The sequence below is a fragment of the Orcinus orca genome, chromosome 19, assembly GCF_937001465.1.
Source record: "Orcinus orca chromosome 19, mOrcOrc1.1, whole genome shotgun sequence".
Lineage (NCBI taxonomy): Eukaryota > Metazoa > Chordata > Mammalia > Artiodactyla > Delphinidae > Orcinus > Orcinus orca.
Window position 1 is genome coordinate 44,465,586 of NC_064577.1, and position 22,967 is coordinate 44,488,552.

At 52.0% G+C, this 22,967-nt stretch overlaps 1 protein-coding gene across 1 annotated transcript; it reads right to left on the bottom strand.

Annotated features, from left to right (window-relative positions):
- Positions 1-7,662: 7,662 nt before the first annotated feature.
- On the bottom strand, positions 7,663-19,420 carry LOC125962187 (proline-rich protein 18-like). The gene is made up of 4 exons (XM_049702523.1): positions 19,320-19,420; positions 18,317-18,381; positions 17,987-18,227; positions 7,663-7,936 (listed from the first exon to the last, which is right to left on the bottom strand). Exons 1-4 carry the CDS (start codon positions 19,418-19,420, stop codon positions 7,663-7,665), a joined length of 681 nt encoding a protein of 226 aa, XP_049558480.1.
- Positions 19,421-22,967: the final 3,547 nt, after the last annotated feature.

The window sequence follows — 22,967 nt, forward strand, 5'->3', positions numbered from 1 at the left end:
CCGGACTCGCCAGCGGAAAAAGCGGGGCGCCTAGTGAATGCATCACAGTTAAGGCAAAGCACCTGTTCTCGATTTGCCGGACCTATGGAGTCTGCTGTTGGCTTTACCCGTAATAAATATATTCTTCAGAAAAAAAAAACTCCTCTCCTGCTGTAAATAATGGTGTTATGAAGCATGGTGGGCTTGAGTATATGACTTTCTGTAGTATATAAATTAGGGCCCAAAAGGACATGTGGGCTGCGGGCAGAGTTTTTTTAAATTTATGGCAAAGTCACAGCACTGGGCTGTTCTTAAGACCCAGGCTGTGCAGACGCTGGGCTCTGGCCACAGCCCTTCTGGTTCCCACTCTGGCCCTGGCTTTGCCACTGTCTCTCTTTGCAACAGGAGAGAAGTTGAGAAGCCACTTAGTTTAGGGAAGAAGTTAGAGGAAGGAGAACATCCAGGCTCATGACTTGTGCTCTGCAAGGGTGGAGTGTCCCAGCAGACAGGGTTCAGCTTTGTGGGTTGCTGGTTGTCTGGTGAGCTGTCCCTAACCCCTGCTGGCTCCTGGGTGCACTGGGTAAGGAGGGGACCCAGGCCTCTCTTCTGAGACCAGAACTTAGTCTTTGCTCACAAACGAGCTGGAGGGTGGAAATAATTCCAAAGTGACAGGTTTTGGAGGTCTCATGTCTTCTCAGGAGAGGTGGCTCTGGAGGGAAGAGAATGAAATAGCACCCAAGCCCTGGAGTCTGTGCCCCAGCTCTCATCTCCTCCAGGTGGGGATCCAGATACAGCAAGCAAGGAGTCCCACTTCAGCCAGGCTTTCTAGAAAGCACTGCTGCCTCAAATCGAAGCTCAATTCCAGCTCAGGCAAATGACTAAAGGGTCAGCTGAGAGGAAGCCCCTTGTTTGGGTGCTCTGAGGACCACCCCCCAAAACATACTTTTCTCTCCCAGACAATGGTACCCCACCATGACAGAGAGAAGCAAACAGAGAAGTGGCCCCTGGAGCCCAGCTTCTAGAGCTGCTTAATAGAGGGGTTGCTTGAGTGGGGGTCACTTTGCCCTGAGAGACCAAACTGCTCCCCACCTCCCCCCAGTCCTAAAGAGAAAGAAGGAAAACCCTCTCGAAGGCTTTTGCCATTCCCTGCACCAGCACTGCGCCTGAACACAGCTGGGGCCAGTAGCTGATAGTTCCAGGAAGGGCAGGCAGGGAAAAGCTACAGCTCCTGGCCACAGTAGGGCCCAGAGGCCAAGAACCAAGAAGGAGGCTGAGATGGGGAAAGCTGAGGCCAGCCCTGGCCAGGACCAGCCGGTGAGTGTCTGTGGTTTAAGGTCTGCTTTTGGAAGGGCCCTTCACTATAAGAAGAGAGAGAAAATCTCAACAGAGGGAAGGAAATAAAAGCAAGGAGAAAAAAGAAAAAGAAAATAAGTGGAGAAGGGGGAACGTTTTTTAATCGATAAGCTAAGCTGAAATTTATGCATGCGTACTTGAATAGATGTGTGTTTCCTGTACCTATATCTCAAATCAATATTTCTTTATGGGGAACCCAGTGTGCACATGTGCTGTGCTCTATGTTGTGTATAGAATATGTAATAAATAAATCTGCCCAACTATAATACTAAATGTGCTTGGGCATTTGTATATAAGATCTAATGGTGCATACGTGATGCGTGTATAACCCCTCTGAATGATACGGGTTTACAATTCTGCTCATATAAGATCTATGACCCAGAAGCCTGTGCGTACATTTTTATAACCATCACACGCTTAAAGAAAGGGCGGAAAAACTTTAGTATTTGCGGACTTGAATTGTGGCTATAAAACACCAGCTGATTCAGAAGCTTCACTTGAAAATTGGCCTGTTGACTTGATATTCAAGGAAAATATATACCGTATCCGCAAACACATGTGACTTAAATCTGGATTCTTTTACAACTTCCTTCTAAAATATTTCTCTGGAAGGTGAAAGAAATTCCTGGCCCAGGGCAGGTCATGAAATTTTGTGACTTTTTTGTCTGACCACGAAATCCTTTACTGTGTCTCTTACCCGAAACCGCAGGGACAGAGTACATCGTGTGATGCTTATTTCATGGTAGCAATGGACACGGGAATGAAGGCGCCGTTACTTGGGCACAAGCGTGTCCCACACAAGTGTGAAGCTGACCAGTGGACAGAAATGAGTTGAATGTGAAAGCTCCCAGGAAACTGTGGAGGTCATACAAAAGCACTGCTGTGTACAACGAAATTAGAGAAATCCCCATGTCTATGTCCCCAAGCACCTGGAGTTATTTCTTCTGACCCAGGATCAGAGTCCAGACCCACTGTGGGAAAGAAAGAGGTGTGGGGACACTTGCTCCAGCGGGGAAGAAATCAAGGCCCCCAGAACCTTCACCCATTACACACAACAGACTCCAAAAGGGATCACATCGAATCTGCACCCATGGGTTCAATCCTTAGCGCTTCCACACACTCCAAGTGGGGATTTTAACTGTAAAGTAACGAAATCTTCTCCCAAACCTCCCTCCCAGGATGTCAGAGGTGAAAGGAAGGATGGAGAGTTCAGCGGCCCAAGCAGATCTCGGGAATCTTCTTACGAACTATCAGCCACCAGGAATATGGAATGTTGGGGGGTGTGGCTGACTCTTTGGGAGGGGGTATCCAGGAGGCCAAACGGGGTGGGCGGCAGGCAGGGCGGAAAGGAGCTGAGCAGGTAGAAGGTTATTACGGAATTGCTTCCATAAAACCTGAGGCTGTTGTAAAACTCTGCTTTCCAAAGACTTTATTTCCTCCTTTCTCTCTAACATCTCCCTTTTTTCTTTTTACAGCACTATTCCTGGGAGGGGGTGGCAAAGGGACGCCAGTGATGGAAGACAGTCAGGCTCTGAGTGGCCGGGCAGCTTTGCGAGAGGCCAGGGGAGAAGGATGGCAGGCAGCAGGACACTCCAGACCATCTTCACCCAGATCAGAGGATGAGAAAATGTCAAGGGACAGCATTGTTGGCCTTCGCTCACCAGGACAGTGGTTTGAGGCTGCATTTCCTCCCAGGCTGAGGGTGGGTCTCCCAAGGGCCTCGTCCACCCTAGCAGGGTCCACTTATTCAGAGACACCCTTCGCCCTCCAAGTCAGCCCAGAGCCAGAGCCCCATCCGGTCGAGCCTCTTCCCCGGGCCCCTTTCCACCTTTCCTCTGCCTCAAGCAGGGGAAAAAGTTTGGGAACAAAAGTTAGCTTATGCTTTGGACTGTACCCCTCCTTCTGCCAGCAATTCTAGTTACTCCTTTCCTGGGCAGAGAGCTAGCAGCCTGGAGAGGGCTGGGGTCACAGAGGGTATCACAGCTTTGCCCCGTCCCACCTGCCCCTTCTCTATCTCCTGCCACTCCATCAGCCTGGGCTGAACTGTCCAACAGTCTGGGGTCCCCACTAGCCTGCAAGACGGGCCCCTCTGGGTGTCGAAGGTGGCCCTCCAGACGTGCGTATACCCATAGCCCAGCCCAAGGGTCTACAGGGGAGGCTTAGCCGCTCAGTGGGGAAGGGGCCAGCTGAGGGATGGGAAAAGGGAGGACTTTTTTGGACCCACCTCTGTCCCACTAGGGGGCCCTAGAAAGGACCCTGGGGGCCTGTAGGCTGAGACTGCAAGGGATTCTGATGTTTCCCTGTCAGAATGGGACAGACTGAGCCCTCTTCAAGGACCTGAAGCTTCCTGTTGAGGTGGAGCCCTGTCTACCCCGCAAAAAGTTACAAAGACCTCAAGGACCCCCTGTGTCTCTGTTGAAATCCAGCATTTGCCAAGCTGGGGAGAGTTTCTTTGGAAAGTCTGGATGTACACAGGAGCCCAAGCCGGAAGCTTGAAGCCCCAACTCAGATCCTTCTGACTCTGTAGAATAGCTCAGAAATGTGCCTTTGGAGAGTGCAATGCTCCCCATTCCCCCTTTCCCTCCCAACACACATGTAAACAAATACAGAAGTGGAAGACGCCCTAGAACATCCCAGATCTCTTCTCCAGGGAACATTCTTGCTGCTCCTGGGTTAGGGACATCAAACCTCTTCACCATGTTGCAAGGGTGATACAGTAGTCCTGACTCTGCTTCCCCACCCACCCACCCACCCCCACTCCTCCAACTAAGCGAGGAGCAGTAACTGCCGTGAGTCGGGTGGTTTAATGTCGTTGTGTTCAGAAATCCAGGCCCGACAGCATGAAACTACCTAATTCACTCAGCAGTTCCAGTTCACGCTCTGGGTCAAGGGCTCACTGGGGGCAGGCTCCTGCCGCCATTTTTGTGGGCCCAAAGGGGTGGCCAGCTAACTCCATTTTCCTCCACCTCTTCCCAAACAGAACACAGTTGCTAGTAAACCACATGTCCAAAGAACTGGAGGCAGGACTCCAGGCAAAAACATGCTGGAGCTGGTCCTGGCAGCTCAGATTCCAGGAACTTTCGCTCTCTCCCAGGAGCCCTGGTCAGAGGGGACCCTAGGCCCAGACTCAGGCCTGGGCAGGGCCCTGGGGATATACCTGCTTGGTCACTGCCTCTCAGCCTCTGTCTCTGCAGCTGAAGGTCTCCACAGCCAAAATGATTTCTCTCTCAACTTCAAACTGTTATCAAGGTATGTCTACGGTCACCATCTGGCTACTGCCTCTATTCCAGAGTCACCCAGGGTAGCTCTGAGAGGCCAAATCGTCAAGCCCTACATCAGACCCCAGCTTTGAACCAGGGATAGACAAGAGAGTGGAGAAAAACTGACAGTCGGAGAGGCAGCCAAAAAGCAGAGCGGGAGAAAGTATCAGGAACACTAGGGAGCAAACAGAAACCCAGGACTGGAAAGGAAACCGGGTTGACCTGAGCAGTCGCCAGGAAGTCACCCTAGCCCGGCTCCACAGAAGCTGAGCTGTCCCAGGTAAGACGATCTACTCTGAATTCACAGATGAAACCGGGAAATTTGCTCCTTCCTTCCGGACCTTCGGCCTGGGCCCTTCGCTCCCCGCCCCCCACCGATGTCCCCTATTGCCACCTACGCCCCTCCAGACCCCGCACCCTCACAGGTGCCCTGGCGAACACTCCGCACCCGGCGGCGGCCGCGCGGGCCGAGCGGCGGACTTACCTGGGCAGCGGCGGCGGCGCTGGGCGGGAGCGACCGTCGGAAGGGGCTGGAGGCGTGGAGTGAGCGGTCCCATCCCGCCCGGCCCGGCTCCCTCTCGGCCTCGCCCCGGAGGCAAGGGTCCCAGCGGCCACGTGTCCGACGGGGAAGTCCGAGGGAGCGCAGGAGTCTGCGGGGCCGCCCTCTCCCCCTCCCGGGCATAAATCTTGGGGACAGGAAATACAATAAAACTTCACCGTGTTGATGAACTTCAAACGGTTTACATCCCCTCCTGTCCTGAAAAGAAAGACGGCCGGGGGCGGGTTAAAGGAAGGGGAAACCAGTTTACGAGCCGTGGAAGCCCCGCTCGGCCCCTTTCTTTCGCCGGACGGACCGTGTCCGCGTGGAGAGAAGCGGCCTGGCCTCGGACTTGGCCCGCGGTCCCCGCCGCCCGGTCGGCCTGCTCGGCGCTCGCGAGGGCTGGAGGCCACCGCCCGCACCGAAAACGCACCGAGCCCGCGCACGTCCTCGGCTCGGCTCTCCGCTCTTCTCGAGGCAGAGCTAGGCGCCCCGGTCCTTGCTTGCTAAAGCTCGGGCCCTGCCAGCCACGCCCTGACCTCCGTTCTTTGCATCTTTCCACCGAAAGCGGGTTTTTTTCTTTTTTCGTCTCTAGCCACCAGATCTTTGCCCTGCCCCGCCCCATTTATTGCCAGGTACTTGCTAGAAGGGAGGAGAGGGGAGTCCGAAGGTCTGAGGGGGCTGAGCCGGGCATGGGTGCCCGGAGGAGAAACGGAGGGGCCGGTCTTCGCCGAAGTGGAAGTGACGGCCAGGGCCTAGTAGTGTCCAAGCTGGCCTCTGCCGAGCTCTGCCACCGTCTGCTCTCTTCTCCGGCTCCTTAAAAACCTCAAAATCAAACAAAAATGACCGCTACCCGGACCTGCACGAATCCTCTCCATAGTTCTTTTCTGCTCTGAGCCGTTCATTTTTTACAAAACTTCGTGGAATCTGCATTTGGAATCACAATTCGACCACGTGAACCAAAACTAAGAAAAATCCCTTTTCGCCTTGGGCTCCAGATAACCAGGAGTAAAGCTGTGGATTTCTTGCTCACTTTCTCTGCTGGAGGGGCCTGGTTAGGTGCGCTTCGGGGTGCGAGAGCAAAGGAATTCCACCATGCCTCCCAGTTCGTCACAAAACAACCAAGGATTCGGGTCTAAGAGGCTCAGGCAAGTCTTGGGTACAGGACTGAGGCCTAGCTGCAGACCCAGGTGGGCATTTGGTGCACTGACCCTCACCTTCCTCACACAGACACACAGGTGTGGCCCTGCGTGACCAGCCAAGTCCACCACCTCCCCCTCCAAGAAAAGGCCCTAAAGCACTACTGGGAATTTTTACAAAATGGATAAAAAGTGGAATGGACCAGGAAAATACTAGGCTGTGGTTTATAGGTCCCACATTTTCTGAAAGGTTAACTATGCTTCAGGCAGTCCCACTCTGCCTCAGCTGGCAAGGGGTGGGCGATGCCCTCTGGCTCCTTCCCTTCACCAAGAAGGAGGAATCGGGGAGCTCATTAACAGCCGGAAGACAGGAAGGGGCTTGTTGCCATCCCAACATTCATTTCCCAGGATATGCATGGGGACGGGCCTCCAGCTCCCCTCCTCGCTGTGTGCCCCAGTTCCCTTATTTCACCCTTCATCTTGCTGAATATATTTTTAACTAAAGAGTCACTCCTTTCATCAGAGAGGATTTGCCTCTGGGAGTTGTTAGTGACAGGAGGAGGGCAGACCTGAGGGGCTGCACTTTCCATACCATTCAAGAGTGTTATTACCCACCCCTGCCCTCCTAGGTTGGGGGAGGGGCAGACACAGGTCAGTGTGCTGGCTCCCTGCCCATTGCTGACCTGGGTCTCTGCGGAATCTGAAAAAAAGGAAGAGACCACAGCCTTAGAATGACACACCTGAGCACACACACATTTCACACACTTTTCAGTTTTGTGGCTTCCCCTTACCCCATCCTGAGAACCCAGGCCATGGATTCCAGTTTAACAAATAAAACTCTCTGCACGGGGCCTCCAGCACCCGAACCACGGGTGCCGGGCAGCCTTTGCATCCTAGGTCACCTGGCCCCACAGTCAGCTTTCAAATGCTCAGCACAGACACCCACCAACAGGGGCGCTGATGCCAACAAGCACACTCCCGAATGTCACTCGTACACGAGTTAATGGTCACTTAGTGCGTAAAGGCCATTTAGGCAATGTTTCTTTTCACCCTCAAAAGTTTTCCGAATACTTTCCAAAAGCACGTCCATTTCCAAATTATTCTGAAAATTGAAAATGTAGATGACCAAGCTGTTAGATTTAGGGGCACCTGTTCCCTACTCCCTTCCCTCCTTGAAGATAAAGCAGAGTTCTAGCACAATTGGAGGAGGCCGGACAATTTGGATGGTGAGAGGAGGCAGTGCAGACACAGATGCACAACACGGGATCCTCAAAGAAACCAAAACTGAGACACCCTCCCATTTAGTGAGAGTCACAAGAATAAATTTTTCTGGGCCTTCCAGGTCAGCGTCCCTTCCTAGGGTTCATTAAAGGCGGGGAGTATCTCAGACAAGTCAAAGGTGCCAGAAGCCGTGTTCCTGAAACCCGAGCTGGATTTCCCCCCCCCCCCCCCAGTTTCTGGCCGTGGCTGCGGAAGCAGCTGTGGTCGCTGGCGGATGAGGCTGGGGCAGCTGCCGACCTCTAGGCGGCGCCCTGGCGTTGAGTTCGCGCTGAAGAAGATCCTCCTCCCGCAGCTCTGTGTCCAGCGCCGGGTTGAAGGGGCTGGCTCCTGCAGGCGCACCGGGCTTGGCCTGGAGCTGGCCGCCCGCGCGTCGCCTTTGGCGCCCTCTGCCAAGCAAGAGAGACACGATTAAACGAGTGAGGGCTGGGAAAGGAATCCACAGCTAATCATGGCTCCATGAGCTCCCCACCCCCTACCCCATCCCCGACTCTAGGGAGCCTTCCACAGCCCAAATCGCCTTTGATCTCTCCAGAAGCCAGCTCAGGGGCAGCACCAGGATCTTTAACTCCCTCCCATAACATGCAAAAGAAGTCACTGAGAGGCTTCCCTGGTGGCGCAGTGGTTGAGAATATGCCTGCCAACGCAGGGGACACGGGTTCGAGCCCTGGTCTGGGAAGATCCCACATGACGCGGAGCAACTAGGCCCGCGAGCCACAACTACTGAGCCTGCGCTCTAGAGCCCGCGAGCCACAACTACTGAGCCTGCGCGTCTGGAGCTTGTGCTCCGCAACAAGAGAGGCCGCGACAGTGAGACGCCCGCGCACCGCAATGAAGAGTGGCCCCCGCTCGCCACAACTAGAGAAAGCCCATGCACAGAAACGAAGATCCAACACAGCCAAAAATAAATAAATAAAATTAAATTAAGAAAAAAAACAACGAAGTCACTGAGGCCCGAAGAATTTAAGTGGTTAGCCCAAGATCAGAGCAGTTATTAAAAGTGGTGAAGCAGGGCTGGAGGATGTGTCCTCTACTCCGAATGGAATGTTCTTATTCCAAATTCTGACAACCCCAGCAAAAACTGTCTTTCTTGTAAGCAAAATTCATTTCCAGAACGACAGCCTTTGGAGGTTGTCTATGGTGGAAGTTTGGTATTTTCTGGATTTAAGACTTGGGGGGGGGGCACATAATGGAATTGGAGCCAGATATAGGAGAGGCTGGCCAAGGTCGGGAGCCAAGACAGGTCCGGCCCTTTCCCTTCCAGGACTGGCCGGCTCAAGCTGCTTATAACCTCCCTAGCTGTGTGCGATCATGGGCAAGTGCTTTAGTCCTTCAAAGGCCCGGAGGAAAACGACCTGCTGGACGGACGGGGACATTGTAAGGTTTGAATCCTTTGTAAAAGAGACCCCATGGCTAAGAGAAGGTGCCTGATATACGACTGTCCCATAAACCCCAAAGAAAGGGGCCTTAGGGCAGGCTGTTGGGTCACTCTCCTTGGCTTGAATGGGGCCAGTCAAGTAATAGGGTGGGGTAAGGGAAAAGAAGCCTTGCTCAGGACCCAGTCCCTCTGAGTGTGAGCTCAGAGACATCCAGGACCTGAGGAGAGGTTGGGAGAAACTGGGGTCGCTCTTCCCCTGCCCCCAAGGCAGAGACATCATTTTATACTGCAGAGCCCTCTAAGAGAAGTTTGTCCAAAGTTATTCTTAGGACAGGGTTCCCGGAGAATCCTCTGCAGGAAAGGAAGGGAAGAAGAGAGGCGAGGGGGCCAGTGGGGCCGCGGCAGCAAAGGGCACGTGCCTACCAGGGGGCTACCATGGACGCAGCGCCTGCCCAGGTCTGGGCCCCGGGAGACGCTCCTCTCCCAGCCAGGCAGGGGCTTTTGCCGACGCCTAAATACCAAGCGCACATCTGGAGCAGCTGCGCCCTACCCGGCCTCGGGCACATTATTCCGCTCCAAACTCTATTTTCATTCCCAGGGCTGAGTCATAAAAGACTCCGGAGGCAGGATAAAGTTGTGTCTGTGTGTGTCAGCATTCCTGTGTGTGTGAGTCTGTGCGTGTCGGGGGGCGTCTGTGCATCTCACTGTGATTTGCCCAATAATTCGCAAAAGGTAGGGGGGGAAATGGAGCAACATCAGGCAAATTCAACCGCGAACATACTGTCGGCCTCATTATCAGCCCATTTCAAGGGGAAGCATTTGGGCCTCGGAATTAGCCCGTTAATTGCAGCATTTCTTTGTTCATTTTAGGGCAGGAGGAACTGCGTTCTCTTAAAATATTCCATATTTCAAAAATTTCTAAGATCTCGTTATCAATTTTCCTTATTTCCAGCCTCATTATGCCACTTGAGCATTCAGGTCTGCCAGTATCACATCGACATTATTTTACACACACACACACACACACACACACACACACACACACACACACACACACACACACACACAGGCTTTATGCCTGGAAAAGTAACTCAGTTTCTGCATCAGCAAAATCTGGATGTCTTAACTCTTAGTGTGTTGTAAGGATTAATTAACATACAACGTACCTAGGGCTTAGCACAATGACTGATGAACAGGGAGTAAAAAATAACTATTAATAACAAGGAGAAAGAGGAGAAAAGAGGTGGAGGAGGGAGGCAAGGGGAAGGAGGAGGAAGCCTGCTTTGTTCTCAGAGAATCAGTCTATGTTGGAGGGTGTGTGTCTCAGCCTGTATATGTATAATATATTCTTTTGACTTAGAGCCATGTCCATAAAAGTGAGGCCCCTTGAACCTCTTGGCCTGTAACTACCTCTTCAATAAGGAACAGAGAATTGGGGCAATTATCTGGCTCATTTTAGGTTCAAACTCCCTTTAGCCTGAAGTATCTAGATCTGGTTGGGGGAAAGGTCTGGGGAGTGGTGGTATATTCTTATCCAGCTTCTCAATGAGCCTTTTCCCTTTGCCAAGTGAGCAAGAGCCTGCCTTAGAGAATGGGTAGAAAAGAAATAGGGACCCCAGAAAGCTGGAATTAAAACAGAACATCTGAGAAATGCCTGAGAAAAACCAGGTCTTTGCTCCTTTCCTGGGCAGCCAGGAGGCCTTGGAGCTCTCCATGCACCAGCCTCTGAGGGTCCCCAGACAAGTCACAGACCTTTGTCTGGTGGGAACTTTCATTCCACATTCAACAAACATTTCCTGAGTGCCTACTGTGTGCCCAGCACTGGGCTGAGCTCTGGGGCTCCAGCAGGAGCTGCACCCCACCCGTTAGCCTTGCTGACTTGCAGCCAGGGAGGAGTCTCTGCTCCCAGAAAGTAGTCCAGAGGCCCGGGAAGGGGGACAACCCTGCTGGGCAAGACCTTCTGGCCAATGGCAGCATCGCCTTTTCAGGGCCAAAGTCCCAGTGCAGGGGAGGGGCAAGATGGTCAGAGGGCATCCCCCTCCCATCCTCTGTCAGAAGGAGGCCAACTCCACGGCGGGGATAATCTTGTGTGGGGGAGGGGTGGGGCAGAGGGGCGTGAGGAAGGGAGGAGAGATGACTACAGGCCCCTGACCCTCGTCGGAAATTCCTATGAACACCAACTAGCTTTTTAAATTAGTAAAGTAGGGAACAAATGGGCATATATTTCTTCTGCTCTGATTAAAAGCATTTAGGTCACGTGTTCACAGCCAGAATTATTCAGTTTAAGTTGTCCCAAGCAGAAAATAGTTTCTTTTTTCTTTTTATTTTCAGGGAGGGTTCTGAATACTACTAGCCAACCATTGGCTTCTTGTTACGGCCCAGAACTGCTGGCACTGGTAGGTGTAGGTTGTGCCAGGCTCAGAGAGGGGCAACCAGGAATGGGTTGGGGTCTTTCCTGCCCCCAGTCACATTTGCTTGAAATGTGTAGGCAATTAAGGGGGTTTGGAGTGTATGTGTAGGGGGAAGGTGCAATAAAGCCAGACAAGTTCCAGTTGCCCTAATTTGTCTGAACATAGTCCAAGAAGAAGAAAGTTTCTTCACTTCTCAGACCCCAAAGAAACCTGACTTTTCTTCTGGGAGGTCTAACTTGGTCAACTTAAAGGAGTGGAGAGGCGGCCAGGAGGCTTTTACTAGGCTGTGGAGAAAGAATGAAGTCTAAACAAGCCACAGCATTGAGTCTGGGTGAAACTAGGAGGTCCCCCAGGCATGTCAGGGGCCACCTGCTGCTTGGCTCCTACTAACAAGATTACAGAAATGTTTGGGAGCAAACATCTTCCCCTTTTAGCCCAGAGTTCAGTATCCCCCCAGCTTCTAACCTTGGCTAAGTCTCCAGCCCCACAAAGAGTTGGAGTAGCTGAGGAAACCGAACAGGTAGATCAATAAGGGACACAAAAGAACATTCTGTTGCTTGATGCCCATTGGCTTGGCTCACAGACAGCATTATCTAGGGGGTTGTTGCCAAATAACCTTCCCTTCCCAGGAGTTCCGGTATGTTGTTTATTCCCTGGGAGGCTGCCCAAGCCCGATTTCCCTCTAGCAGTTGGTGCCACTCTTGGCTGGTCCAAGATCAGCGCCACCCCCCCGCCACAAAGCTCTTCCCATTTTCTCAAGCCTCCTGGTCCTGGGGAGGGAGGAAAGACCAACTCTCACTGGGAACCCAGACCCCACCAGTAGTGGTGGGGAGAGGAACGGAACACTGCTGCATGGGCATTCGTAAAGGTGAAAGTTGGCCTGGCAAACACCAAGATACCAGCCACAGGGGAAAAAGTGAAGACCTAAGTTAACTGACCATATTGGTCTCGGCATTTTCCAGACACCAACTTCTTTAATTGATCCAAATACGAGTTCATAACCTGGGGTCCGAAGGGTCTGAAACCCTCTGAAATTATGGGATTTGGTGAGTACTACATAAGTGCATTTTTCCCCATGGGGAGGAGGAATTCAATAGCTTTCATCAGATTTTAAAGTATGAGTCAGTGATCCCCAAAATGCTAAGAACTTTTTATTCACTATTCACATACAGACACCACAAATGTGATGCTGAGGGAGGCAGTGAAACAGACTTGGGCACCTGACAAGATAAATTAAAGGAGCCTGCCAACAATTGTGTGTATCACAAGGTCGCATGGATACTGTCACCTAGCCTTCCCCGGAACAAGAGGCACCTGCTCACAGGTTTTGAGGACCCCAGGACTGAGACAAGCAGCCCACAACGCCCCATCCCCACCTCATGCACCCTTGCCCACGTGGAGGGATGTGCAAGGTCTCTGTGTCTCTAATGAAAATGAAATGCAGCTTTTCTCCACTGGGGCCTGGGTCTTCAGCCATTTGCTGCCTTGTCCTGAGTTGGTCCGAGCCGAAAGTTTCAGGATCTGTTTTCCCTTCACGAATGCCCTGCTCTTGGGGGGATGGGGTGGGGGGTGGACCTGTTTTCCCCGGATGTCCTGCTCTCTCAGCTCCAGCCAGGCCTACAGTGCAGTGTCTGAAACCCGGGAGCCGAGACCGCCAGCCGGGGCCACTCGCCATGACCTTAAAGTTCTCTTGGCCCAGGTTGGGGGCGGAAAAGGGCGCGAGAAACAGCTGGACAGGTAGACAGAAGCAAACACAAAGAAAGGGGCCCTCGAAGGCGGCCAGAGAGAAGATGGAGAATGACAAAGATCAAAGTGAAACAGCCGGACAGGAAGGCGGGAGCTGGAGTGGGGCGGGCAGGTGGAGCGGCCGAAACCCGCGTGCTGATAAGGACCCAGAGGGGCCGCGGAGGCGGCCAGGCGCGCCTCCCTCCCATCTTTACCGGGAGGTTCCTGCCCCAGTCAGCGGCCCCTCTTCCAAACTGCCTTTTACAACTCCTAGGTCTCCTTAAGGCTCTGATTAATTAATTAGCCGGTTCGGGAAGAGAGAAGTGCCCCTCCGCCGGGAACTGGCGGGTTTCTCCAGTTGGTTAATTGTGGGGAGGAAGGGCGCGGGGAGAAAAAATCCAGGGAGGGGGAAATGGGGGCAAGTGGCGTGGGCGGCCTGGAGGGAGCAAATGGACTGTTCCTGAGGGGCTGCCGAGCGCCCACGCCCCCTCGGAGCAGGAGAGCAAGAAAACTCTCCCTCGGAAAGGGCGCCCCGCGCTGGCCGCCGGTGGTCCCCGCTCACCGCCATACCGCTTGGGGCGGGATGCTCCCTGCGCTGGAGGCTGGACAGAGCCCCCATCCCACCCCATCTCCTCCCCTTAGACCGCAGAGGTTGTGAGTCTACAGGCCCTTGGCGTTGCGGCGTCCGGGGGGAGGGGGGTCACCTTGTAATTGCGACCTCCCTTCGCTCCGTAAATGCCGCTTCCCGACACCTCGGCCGGGTTTGAAAGCATCATTTCTAATCCCTCAGCCGGGCTCCAGCCTCCGGAGGGCCGGGGCTCGGTGCTAGACCCTCCCAGGCTTCCAGATCCCACCCCTGCGGCGCCAACCTTCAGCTGGAGGCGCTCGGAGTCCTGAGGTGCCCCTGAGCCTCCTCCGGACGCCGACTCTGCGGCTCCAGCGCGGCCGCCTCCCTGCCTGGCGACCTTCCAGTCCTCCTGCCCACGGCCAGGCCAGCGCCCTGCACCGAGATCTTCACTCCACGCCCAGCCCGGAGGCGAAGGTGCTGACCTCGGCTGGGCAGCGCGGGGTGCGCGCCGTCGGGGGCTGCCGCGCTGGCCCAGCGCCAGAGAGCCCTAGGCAGGACCTGCGGTGTTCCGCGCAGTCCCAAGCACGTCCGGAGTCGGGGACCGAGGGGCGTAACGGCTCCAAATTCCTCTCCAAGACTTCTCCAACCATCCCAATCCCCAGGAGTCCTGGTCCCACTGCAGTGCGCAAGGCAGGCAGGGACATCTCAGCATCCGGAGGAGACTTGTTCCCTCCGGTTCACATCAGAGCCCAGGATCCCGGCTCACCGGGGGCAAGGAGCTAACGGACTGAGGAAGAGGTAAGAGGTTTAACGAGTAGAAATTTGGACCCTCTCCCTTTTTTATTGTTTTAAAGGACAAGATCTCTGGATATTGACTCCTCTCTCCGTTAAGAGTTTTGGGTATTCTGACCAGTCCTTTCTAGTCCGACTGGGGCGGGGGCTTCGATCATAGTTTAAGGAGGAACTTTCTGGATGGTGGAGGTTCAGGAGGTCATGGTTATGTTTCTCATTATTGTTACTTAATATCCAGTTAATTTCGGACTAAGCCCTCACCTCCACTCCAGCTGAGATTCACCCCTGAACAGTAGCCCGAGTACTTCAATAGCGGAGCGATGAGAAAGAGGAGACTCAGAGCCGCCCCAAAATGGGATGGGCTGGGGGTGCTCTGGCCTTAATTACCCCCGCAAGGTAAAGGCTGTTATTCCTATAACTGGAGCTGAGGAAGGGACAGAAGAAGGTAGGGGAAGGATGGGAAGTGGGCTGAGGACAGCCACTCGGCATCTTCCTAAGGAGGCATCGGGATTTGTCCCAGATTTCAGGCCCCACTGGCTTTTGCCCCTCTCTTTACAGACAGTGGTGAGAGAGGAACACAGCCGCCTGGTGCTTTCACGGGAGGTGGACCTGGTAAGCACCAAGGTATCAGCTGAGTGGGAAAAAGTGAAGACCTGTGTTAACAGACCATATTTGGTCTCAGCATTTTCCATACGCAAGCTCCTCTGATCAATCCAAATAGCAGCTCTTAACCCAACATTCAAGGACTCTGAAATCCTCTGAAATTGTGGGATTTCATGGCTCTACAAGAAAGCCCTAGTCACCTTCTGAGAAGCTCTGGGAGGAGAAGGAAGCAAGGCAGGTATGAGGAAAGGAGGTGAGAGGCCCCAAGCCACAGTCTAGCTCCCTAGACAGTGAGCTCTGGACCCCAAGATCTGAAACCTCAAGCTGACCCACCCACATGGAGTGAACAGAGTTGAAAGTCAGCCAAGGAGGCAGGTTTCTCCACTGTTTTCAGGATGGGTCTGGTGCCTAAGTAGATTACAAATCTGGATGTTTTCAGGGAGGTTTTCCTTTCAGTTAATCCTGATTTGGGGACTCTGGAGCCCATAGGGCAGCCAGGCAGGAGAGGAACCTGGACCCTCAGCCCCCTCATCTCACTTCCACCTGGTGAACAGGCCAGGGTCCCTTGCCAGCTGGGTCAGGGGCCAAGCCTGCCCTCGCCAAGTCTCCATCGTGGCAGGCTTGGCCCTGCAACCCTGTCAGCTCTGAGGACTCATTTCTCTGTGAGCCCAGGCCTGCTTCCTCCACATCTGGCCACCCAAATACAACTACATCATTTTTTTCTTCTTCCTATTTTTTGAAAACTGCACAAGGCCCAAATCCTTAGCTCCTCTTAAAGAGAATGGTGCCATTGGATGTTGGGTGAGGGGGGAGTGTGGAATCAAATAGCCTCTAAGCACTGGAGGGCAGGGTCTCCTATGATGGCTTGGTGCTCCGGATCACAGCTCTGGGAGCTGCCTGGATGGGTCAAATAGTCCCTCCTTTCTCTTTGTCCCTTCCCTCCAAATCCAGAAGAGCCATGGATTTTCTGTCTTTCTATGTTTGGGGAGAAAGAGAAGACAAAACCCAAGAGTAAAGAGAGTGATGAGAGAGGAGAAAACCAGGGAGAGGATTCCAATAGATTAAAACAATCAGACTCTCTTTCTAATCCAACAGCATCTGAAGCCTGACGCTTGTTTTAATCAGGCCAGGAAGAGAAGCTGGAGGCAGGGTGGGTGAGAGACTAAGTTCTCAGCCGCCTGAGTCATGGGGTCAGTGCTTCTGAGGCAGTTAGAAGGCAGAACTGCCATCCATACTCTGGGGGTGAGGGTGGGGGTCTGGGTCTCCCAAATTGCAGTGTGGAAGAGTGAGGGGCTCTTCTTAAGGGCCTCTGGGGTCTCCCACAGTGCCTAACCTGGGACTAGTAAAGCCTTTCCTTGCATTTCCTCTGGGGCAGAGTGCATGTGTGTGGTGTCTGTGTGTGTCGGGGTGGTGGTTCTAAACCCTGGCAGATGGCTGCGGGCGACTGCCTCCTGGGGAGCCCAGGGCGATGTGATTGGGCGTAGAAGGAAGCTTCATCCTTCCTGGGCTGGGGGAGTGAGGAGGCCTCTCTGGACTTGGAGCCAAGTGCTCCATCCAGAGTCTAGAGAAAGGGAGGAGCTGCAGCTCCAAAGGGGGAGTTAGAGGGAAGATTATATCAGGAAAAGACCCCAGCTGTCCGTCTTCCACCAAACTCTCTTCCTCCAAGGATCAGGACTTTCTCCGAGGGAACACCTCCTCCCCATTATGGGTCTTTGTGCTTCTACTGATACTGGAAAGTACAGTTCTGTGCTGTATGTTTCCACATTTACCATACATGGAATAAGTGAAATGTACTGTGTACTGCTGTTCTACTTTGGAAGGGGAGAGTAATAGGTGAAAATATTAATTTCCCGTCTGCTACATTTATTACTGAGCACAATTGGGAGAACATAATTTCTTGTCTCTTTTGCATGTTTTCACGAATTCTTAATCCTCAACCTTTACACGATTGCTTAATACTCCGAGAGGCACAGCTGCCCTGATACAGGATTGGTCTCTGACTCCTGAGAATTACTAATTCCTAGGAGACCACCATGCAGTCCCTTTATGCCTGCTTCTCTCTACATGCCTTTTCAAAGGCGAGTAATTTTGTATTGGCCCAGTCCATACAGACCGAGATCCTTTCCCGGCCTTCTGCCCCCTCCCATAAACAACAAGCCCCTCTACAAAACTGCACACGCATCATTTTGTGAGTATGAGTTTCAAGTAAGATGGCGGCGCCTGGCATCCCTTCATACTCAGATACAGGCTCTCCCAGGCAGAAGGCCACGCAAGCCTCAGCGCAGTCCGGAGGGCAATGAAATCTAGGTCCCCTTTACTGCGTGGAAAGGCCGTCCGAGGCAAGAGTCTCTCCCCAAACATTCTCCCTCCATTCCTTCCAGGAGGCCGCTAGAGAGAGAGCTGATTCTGCACCTTGGGGGCCTGGGGGTTCCCGTCTGTACGCAGAGTTCCAGGCCAATTTCTAATTTCTGTGGAGAAAGAATAACCACTGTCCCTTTCCAAGCGACGCCCACCCACAAGGCCCCTCAGGGCCGCCGGCCCCTGACTCTCTGGCTATAACGGCTTGGAATCCCGGGCTGTGAGCAGGGAGACCCGGCGGAGAGGACCCAAGGCTGCCCTCAGCACCCAGCTCCCGGAAGGCAGAGTTGCGCGGGAAGGATGGGAGGCGACCCTCTGCCCCCTTATACACACCTTCGCTTGGAGAGCAGGAGTCCGGTGGGAGCCGGCGGGGGTTGGGGGGCAGGCGTTGCGGGTACGCCCCAAGCCCCACCCAGGAGGCTGGATCGGCCAGGAGCTCAAGGTTAGCTGGTGGACCCGGGTGGCCCACGCCCGCCGTGGCCGCTCGGCGCTCAAAGTGCGGCTGTGGGAGTGCCCAGCTCCAGACGGGTCTTCCGCGCCGCCGCTCTGAGCTGCATGGTCGCTGCCCCCAGCGGCTGGTGGGAGGCAGGGAGCGTCTACCTACCTCTCCGGACAGTGCCTTCCTCCGCTCGTCTTCCTAGGCTGCAGGAACCCGGGGCTTTGGGCGCGACAGAGCCTAGGGACGGAGGTGACGGCGCTGGCGCCAGGGGTTAGGCTGCTGCCGGTCGCCGCCCCCAACCCCGCCCTGGGAGGCCTGGGCAAGGCGTCTAGGTCTGGGGCAGCGGCGCCGACGGCGCGGGGGCGTGAAGGGACTCGGGCGTCCTCGTCCCCCTGGCGCCAGCGAGCTGGAGAGCGAGGACAGGGCCCGGGCGGCGGATCGGCGCGGACGCCACCTTCCTTCGCGTCCGCCCGGGGGGGATTCCGCCAGTCTTACCTGCCCCTCCCTGGGGCGCTGTCGGATCGCCGCGCGGCGGTTCCCACAGTGGGCCTTCCGCGCTTCTTGAAGGCCAGGGCCGCGGAGGAAAGGCGCCGAGATGGCCGGCAGAGAAAAGAGAGGGTGTGTGTGTGTGTGTGTGTGTGTGTGTGTGTGTGTGTGAGAGAGAGAGAGAGAGAGAGAGAGAGAGAGAGAGAGAGAGAGAGAGAGCGGGGGAGGGGGGAGGCAAAGGCAAAGGCGCGGGGTTGGAGGGGGGCGGTTAACAGACAAGAGGGAAGAGGATCCGAGGAACGCTTCCCAGAGAAGCCGTCAAATGGAGAAATAGACAAAAGAAGTGGGAGAAAGCAGAGTCTGGGGGACAGAAAGAAGCCCCGGGCTTCTGAAGAGAGCGACAAGTTGTCTTTGGGAGTTGGGAATGTGAGAGAGAAGGGCGAGGTCTGAGGAGTCTGAGAAGAGGAGGGGGCGCCCTGACTCTGGCCTGGAGGCCACAGATCTAGGCAGAGGACTTCTCCTCCGACCCCTCACCCCCACCCAGTCCCTTGCCAGGTTGCAGCCCTTCTCCCGCTGGATGCAGCACCCGGGGGCGACTTCCCGCGCACCCCTCCTGCAGCTCGGCCTGCCTGGGGCTCAGGCCACCCCGGGGGTTCGGCACCAGGCTGAGAGCTGCACTTCTACCTGCCACCTTTCTTCTATTCCCTGGGCCGCAAATGGGATCTTCCCCCATTGAATGAACAGGACAGGTGAGGCCTGAGGGAACGACCTTGGCCAAGGTCAAAGGAAGAGCCTGGAAGTTTCACTTTCCATCCCAGCCCTTCGGGCTTCTTTGTGTTTTGTTCCTTCAGGTTACTAGAGGACCATCCTGAAACCACAGGCTCTTCTCGTTATTTTTCTCTCAGACCCAAATAGAGGTTTCAGCTTAACCTGTTATCAGTGAAACCGCCCAGTCTGAGTTCTAGCCTTCCTGACTCCCAGCTGGCTGGTCCCCAGGAACTGCCAGGCTTGCCTGGCCTCATACTGAAAGCCTTCCTCCACAGCCAGAATGGGGTTGGGGACCCAGTCATAATCCAGCCTCTTCCTGCAAATGGACGGGGAGGGGGGAGGCATGTAAGGTGTGTCTCAGATCTGAGTTCTAGGCCTGGCTCTGCCACTAACTTCAGCCCTCCCCACCCACCCACTCCTGGACTCAGTTTGTTTCCCCTGTAAAATGGGGGAGCAGGCAGGATGATTTACCTTTTGCCTCTGCATCCTCCACTGGTTCGCAGGTCTGGTGAGCTTACACTGCTGAGAGAAAAAGGCATCCAAATGGTGATTTTATTCTATAGCCACTTAAATATGAATGTAGAAATATGACAAAATTTCAACTTGCTCCCATGAATGAGTCTATTTTTCTACATTTTTAATTTTTTTATTATTTTTTAAAAATTATTTATTTATGGCTGCGTTGGGTCCCCGTTTCAGCGCGAGGGCCCTCTCCAGTTGCGGCAAGCGGGGGCCACTCTTCATCGCGGTACGTGGGCCTCTCACTATCGCAGCCTCTCTTGTTGCGGAGCACAGGCTCCAGACGCACAGGCTCAGTAGTTGTGGCTCACGGGCCCAGCCGCTCCGCGGCATGTGGGATCTTCCCAGACCAGGGCGCGAACCCGTGTCCCCTGCATTAGCAGGCAGATTCTCAACCACTGCGCCACCAGGGAAGCCCTACATTTTTTATTGATAATGCAGCAAAGGGTCCAAGTGTTAAGTGTGTGGCTCCGTGTATTTTTGCATATGTACATGTGTACCTAAATCAAGGTATTTCCAGCCTTCCCTTATAACCTTCTAGTCAATAGCCCCCGGAAGTAACCATAATTCTGTCTTCTGTCACCATAGATAAGTTTGTCTGTCCTTGAACTTCATATATATGAAGTCATGATATGTATTCTTTTGTGTTTGGCTTCATTTGCTCAATATTATGTGTGTGGGACTTATCCGTGTTGCTGTGTGTTATAGCAGTTCATTCTTTTTTATTGCCTTATTCCATTTAATGTCATATTCCATTGGTTGAATATATACCAATATATTTATCCATTCTTCTCTTGGTGGACATTTGGGTTGTTTCCAGTATTATTAAAAAAAAAGCTGCTGTGAACATTGGTGCCCATGTGTTTTGATGGACACCTGCACTTAGAGACTCATGAGTAGAAATGCTGGGTCATAGGGTAGGGGTATGTTTATCTTTGCTAGATACTGACACTTTTCCAAAGTGGTTGACCAGTTTACACTCCCACCAGGAATGTACGAGAGATCCAGTTGCTCCATATCCCTTCCAATTCCTGGCATTATCTCTCTTGTTCATTTTAGTTATTCGGGTGGGTTTATAATGATGTTGCAATGTGTCTATGTGTGTGCGTGCATTTTAAAAAGTAGTAAGAACAAATAACAAAAAAATTATAACATAAAATTTATAACACAAAATATACACTGGTCAACAGCTCCCCCTTCCCCCCCTTCCACCATCCTACTTTCTTTTTTTTTTGAGTTTAACTCCTTTAAATATCTCATGTACATGGACTCATACAGTATTTGTCTTTTTGTGACTGCCTTATTTTACTTAGCGTAATATCCTCAAGGTTCATCGTGTTGCAGCATGTGACAGGATTTCCCTATTTTTTTAAGTTGAATAATATCCCATTGTATGTATATACCACCTTTTCTTTATTCACTCATCTGTTGATGGACATTTGGGTTTCTTTCACCTCTTGACTCTTGTGATTAATGCTGCAATGAAAATGGGTGTGCAAACATCTCTTTAAAATCCTGCTTTTCAATTCTTTTGTGTACATACCCAGAAATGGGATTGCTGGATAGTTCTATTTTTAATTTTTTGAGGAACCTCTATACTGTTTTCCATAGTGGCTGCACCATTTTACATTCCCACCAACAGTGCATGGGATTTTAATTTTTCCGCATCCTCACCAACACTTGTTATTTCCTAGTTTGCTTTGTTTTGTTTTAAATAGCTTTCATCCTGATGGGTAAGAGGTGATATTTCATTGTGATTTTAATGTGCATTTCTTTGAAGATTAGTGAGGTTGAGCACTTTTTCATACGTTTATTGGCAGTTTGGATATCCTCCTCTGTGAGTCTTTTTCATTAAAGAATTCATTCCGAAATCATTAACTGCTAAGCATTGGGAGGGATAGTGGTGACTAAGACTTAGGCAGGTCCTGTGGTCAGAGAGCACACATTCTAGAGGGGAAGACAGAGAGGAGGCCAGAAGCCATCTTGCAAATTGTCAGGAAACAGGCCCAGGGACCCTGCAGAGGCCCCTGACCTGAGTGGGGGGCAGGAGAGGGGAGTCTTCTGTTCATTTAAAATATATTTACTCTTAGATACACACTACTAAATAAAAAATAGATAAACAACAAGGGCCTACTGCATAGCACATGGAACTATATTAAATATCTTGTAATAACCTATAATGGAAAAGAATCTGGAAAAGAATGAATTGAATCACTTTGCTGTATACCTGAAACTGACACAACATTGTAAATCAACTATACTTCAATTAAAAAAAATATATTTACTCTTCAACACAATTTTATGACTCAAGCATTGTGCCTTTTTTTTTTTTTTTTTTTTGCGGTACGCAGGCCTCTCACTGTTGTGGCCTCTCCCGCGGCGGAGCACAGGCTCCGGACGCGCAGGCTCAGCGGCCATGGCTCACGGGTCCAGCCGCTCTGCGGCATGTGGAAGCTTCTCGGACCGGGGCATGAACCCGTGTCCCCTGCATCAGCAGGTGGACTCTCAACCACTGCGCCACCAGGGAAACCCGCATTGTGCCTTTTTAAAGTTTGTGTGTTTTAAATATCCATCACTTTTTCCCCCAAATTATATAAATTTGGGGATTTATAATAATACAAATTATTGTTGTGTTTTTCCATACCTTTCTCTCTTGCTTTTACAAACATAAATACACACAGAATTTTTCTTTTTTTGCTTATTTGTCTCTTTTTAATGAGATAGAAATATATATATATATGCACATAACTTTACAGCCAGCTTGCTTTTAGGAGCTGGTCAAAGGGTATGGGTATTTCAATAGCTGTTACCAGACAACCTTCTTTAAAAGCTACAAAAACTCTCATTTCCACCAATAGTGTTTTTATCCTTTATCGTACGTGCCAATGTGATAGAGAAAAGTTATCCCTTTTTATTTCATTTGCCTTAACTGGATATTGGAGAGGCTGTCCATCTTTTCTTATATCTATTGACGATTTAGACGTGCTCTTTGAATATTTTCTTTCTGAAAACTTTCCCCCTTTTTGTACTATTTTAGAAATTTACAAAATATCCTGTGTGTTATAGTTACTAACCTTTTGTCAGTCATTTGCATTGCAAATACTTCCCCAACTTATTTTCAATTTTGTCTATGGTATGTTTTCCATGTGTTTTAAAAATAAGATCAAAGATGCTTATCTTTTTAAAATAGAAATTGGGGTGTCTGGCTTTAGTTAGAAAGTTCTCCACACTCCACGAAGTGTTCATATAGACACCTGTATTAGTTTTCTATTGCTACCATACAAAACTATCACAAAGTTGTCATCTTATAATTTGTAGGTCAGAAGTCATACACACAGGTTTCACTGGGCTGAAAGCAAGGCATTGTGAGGGC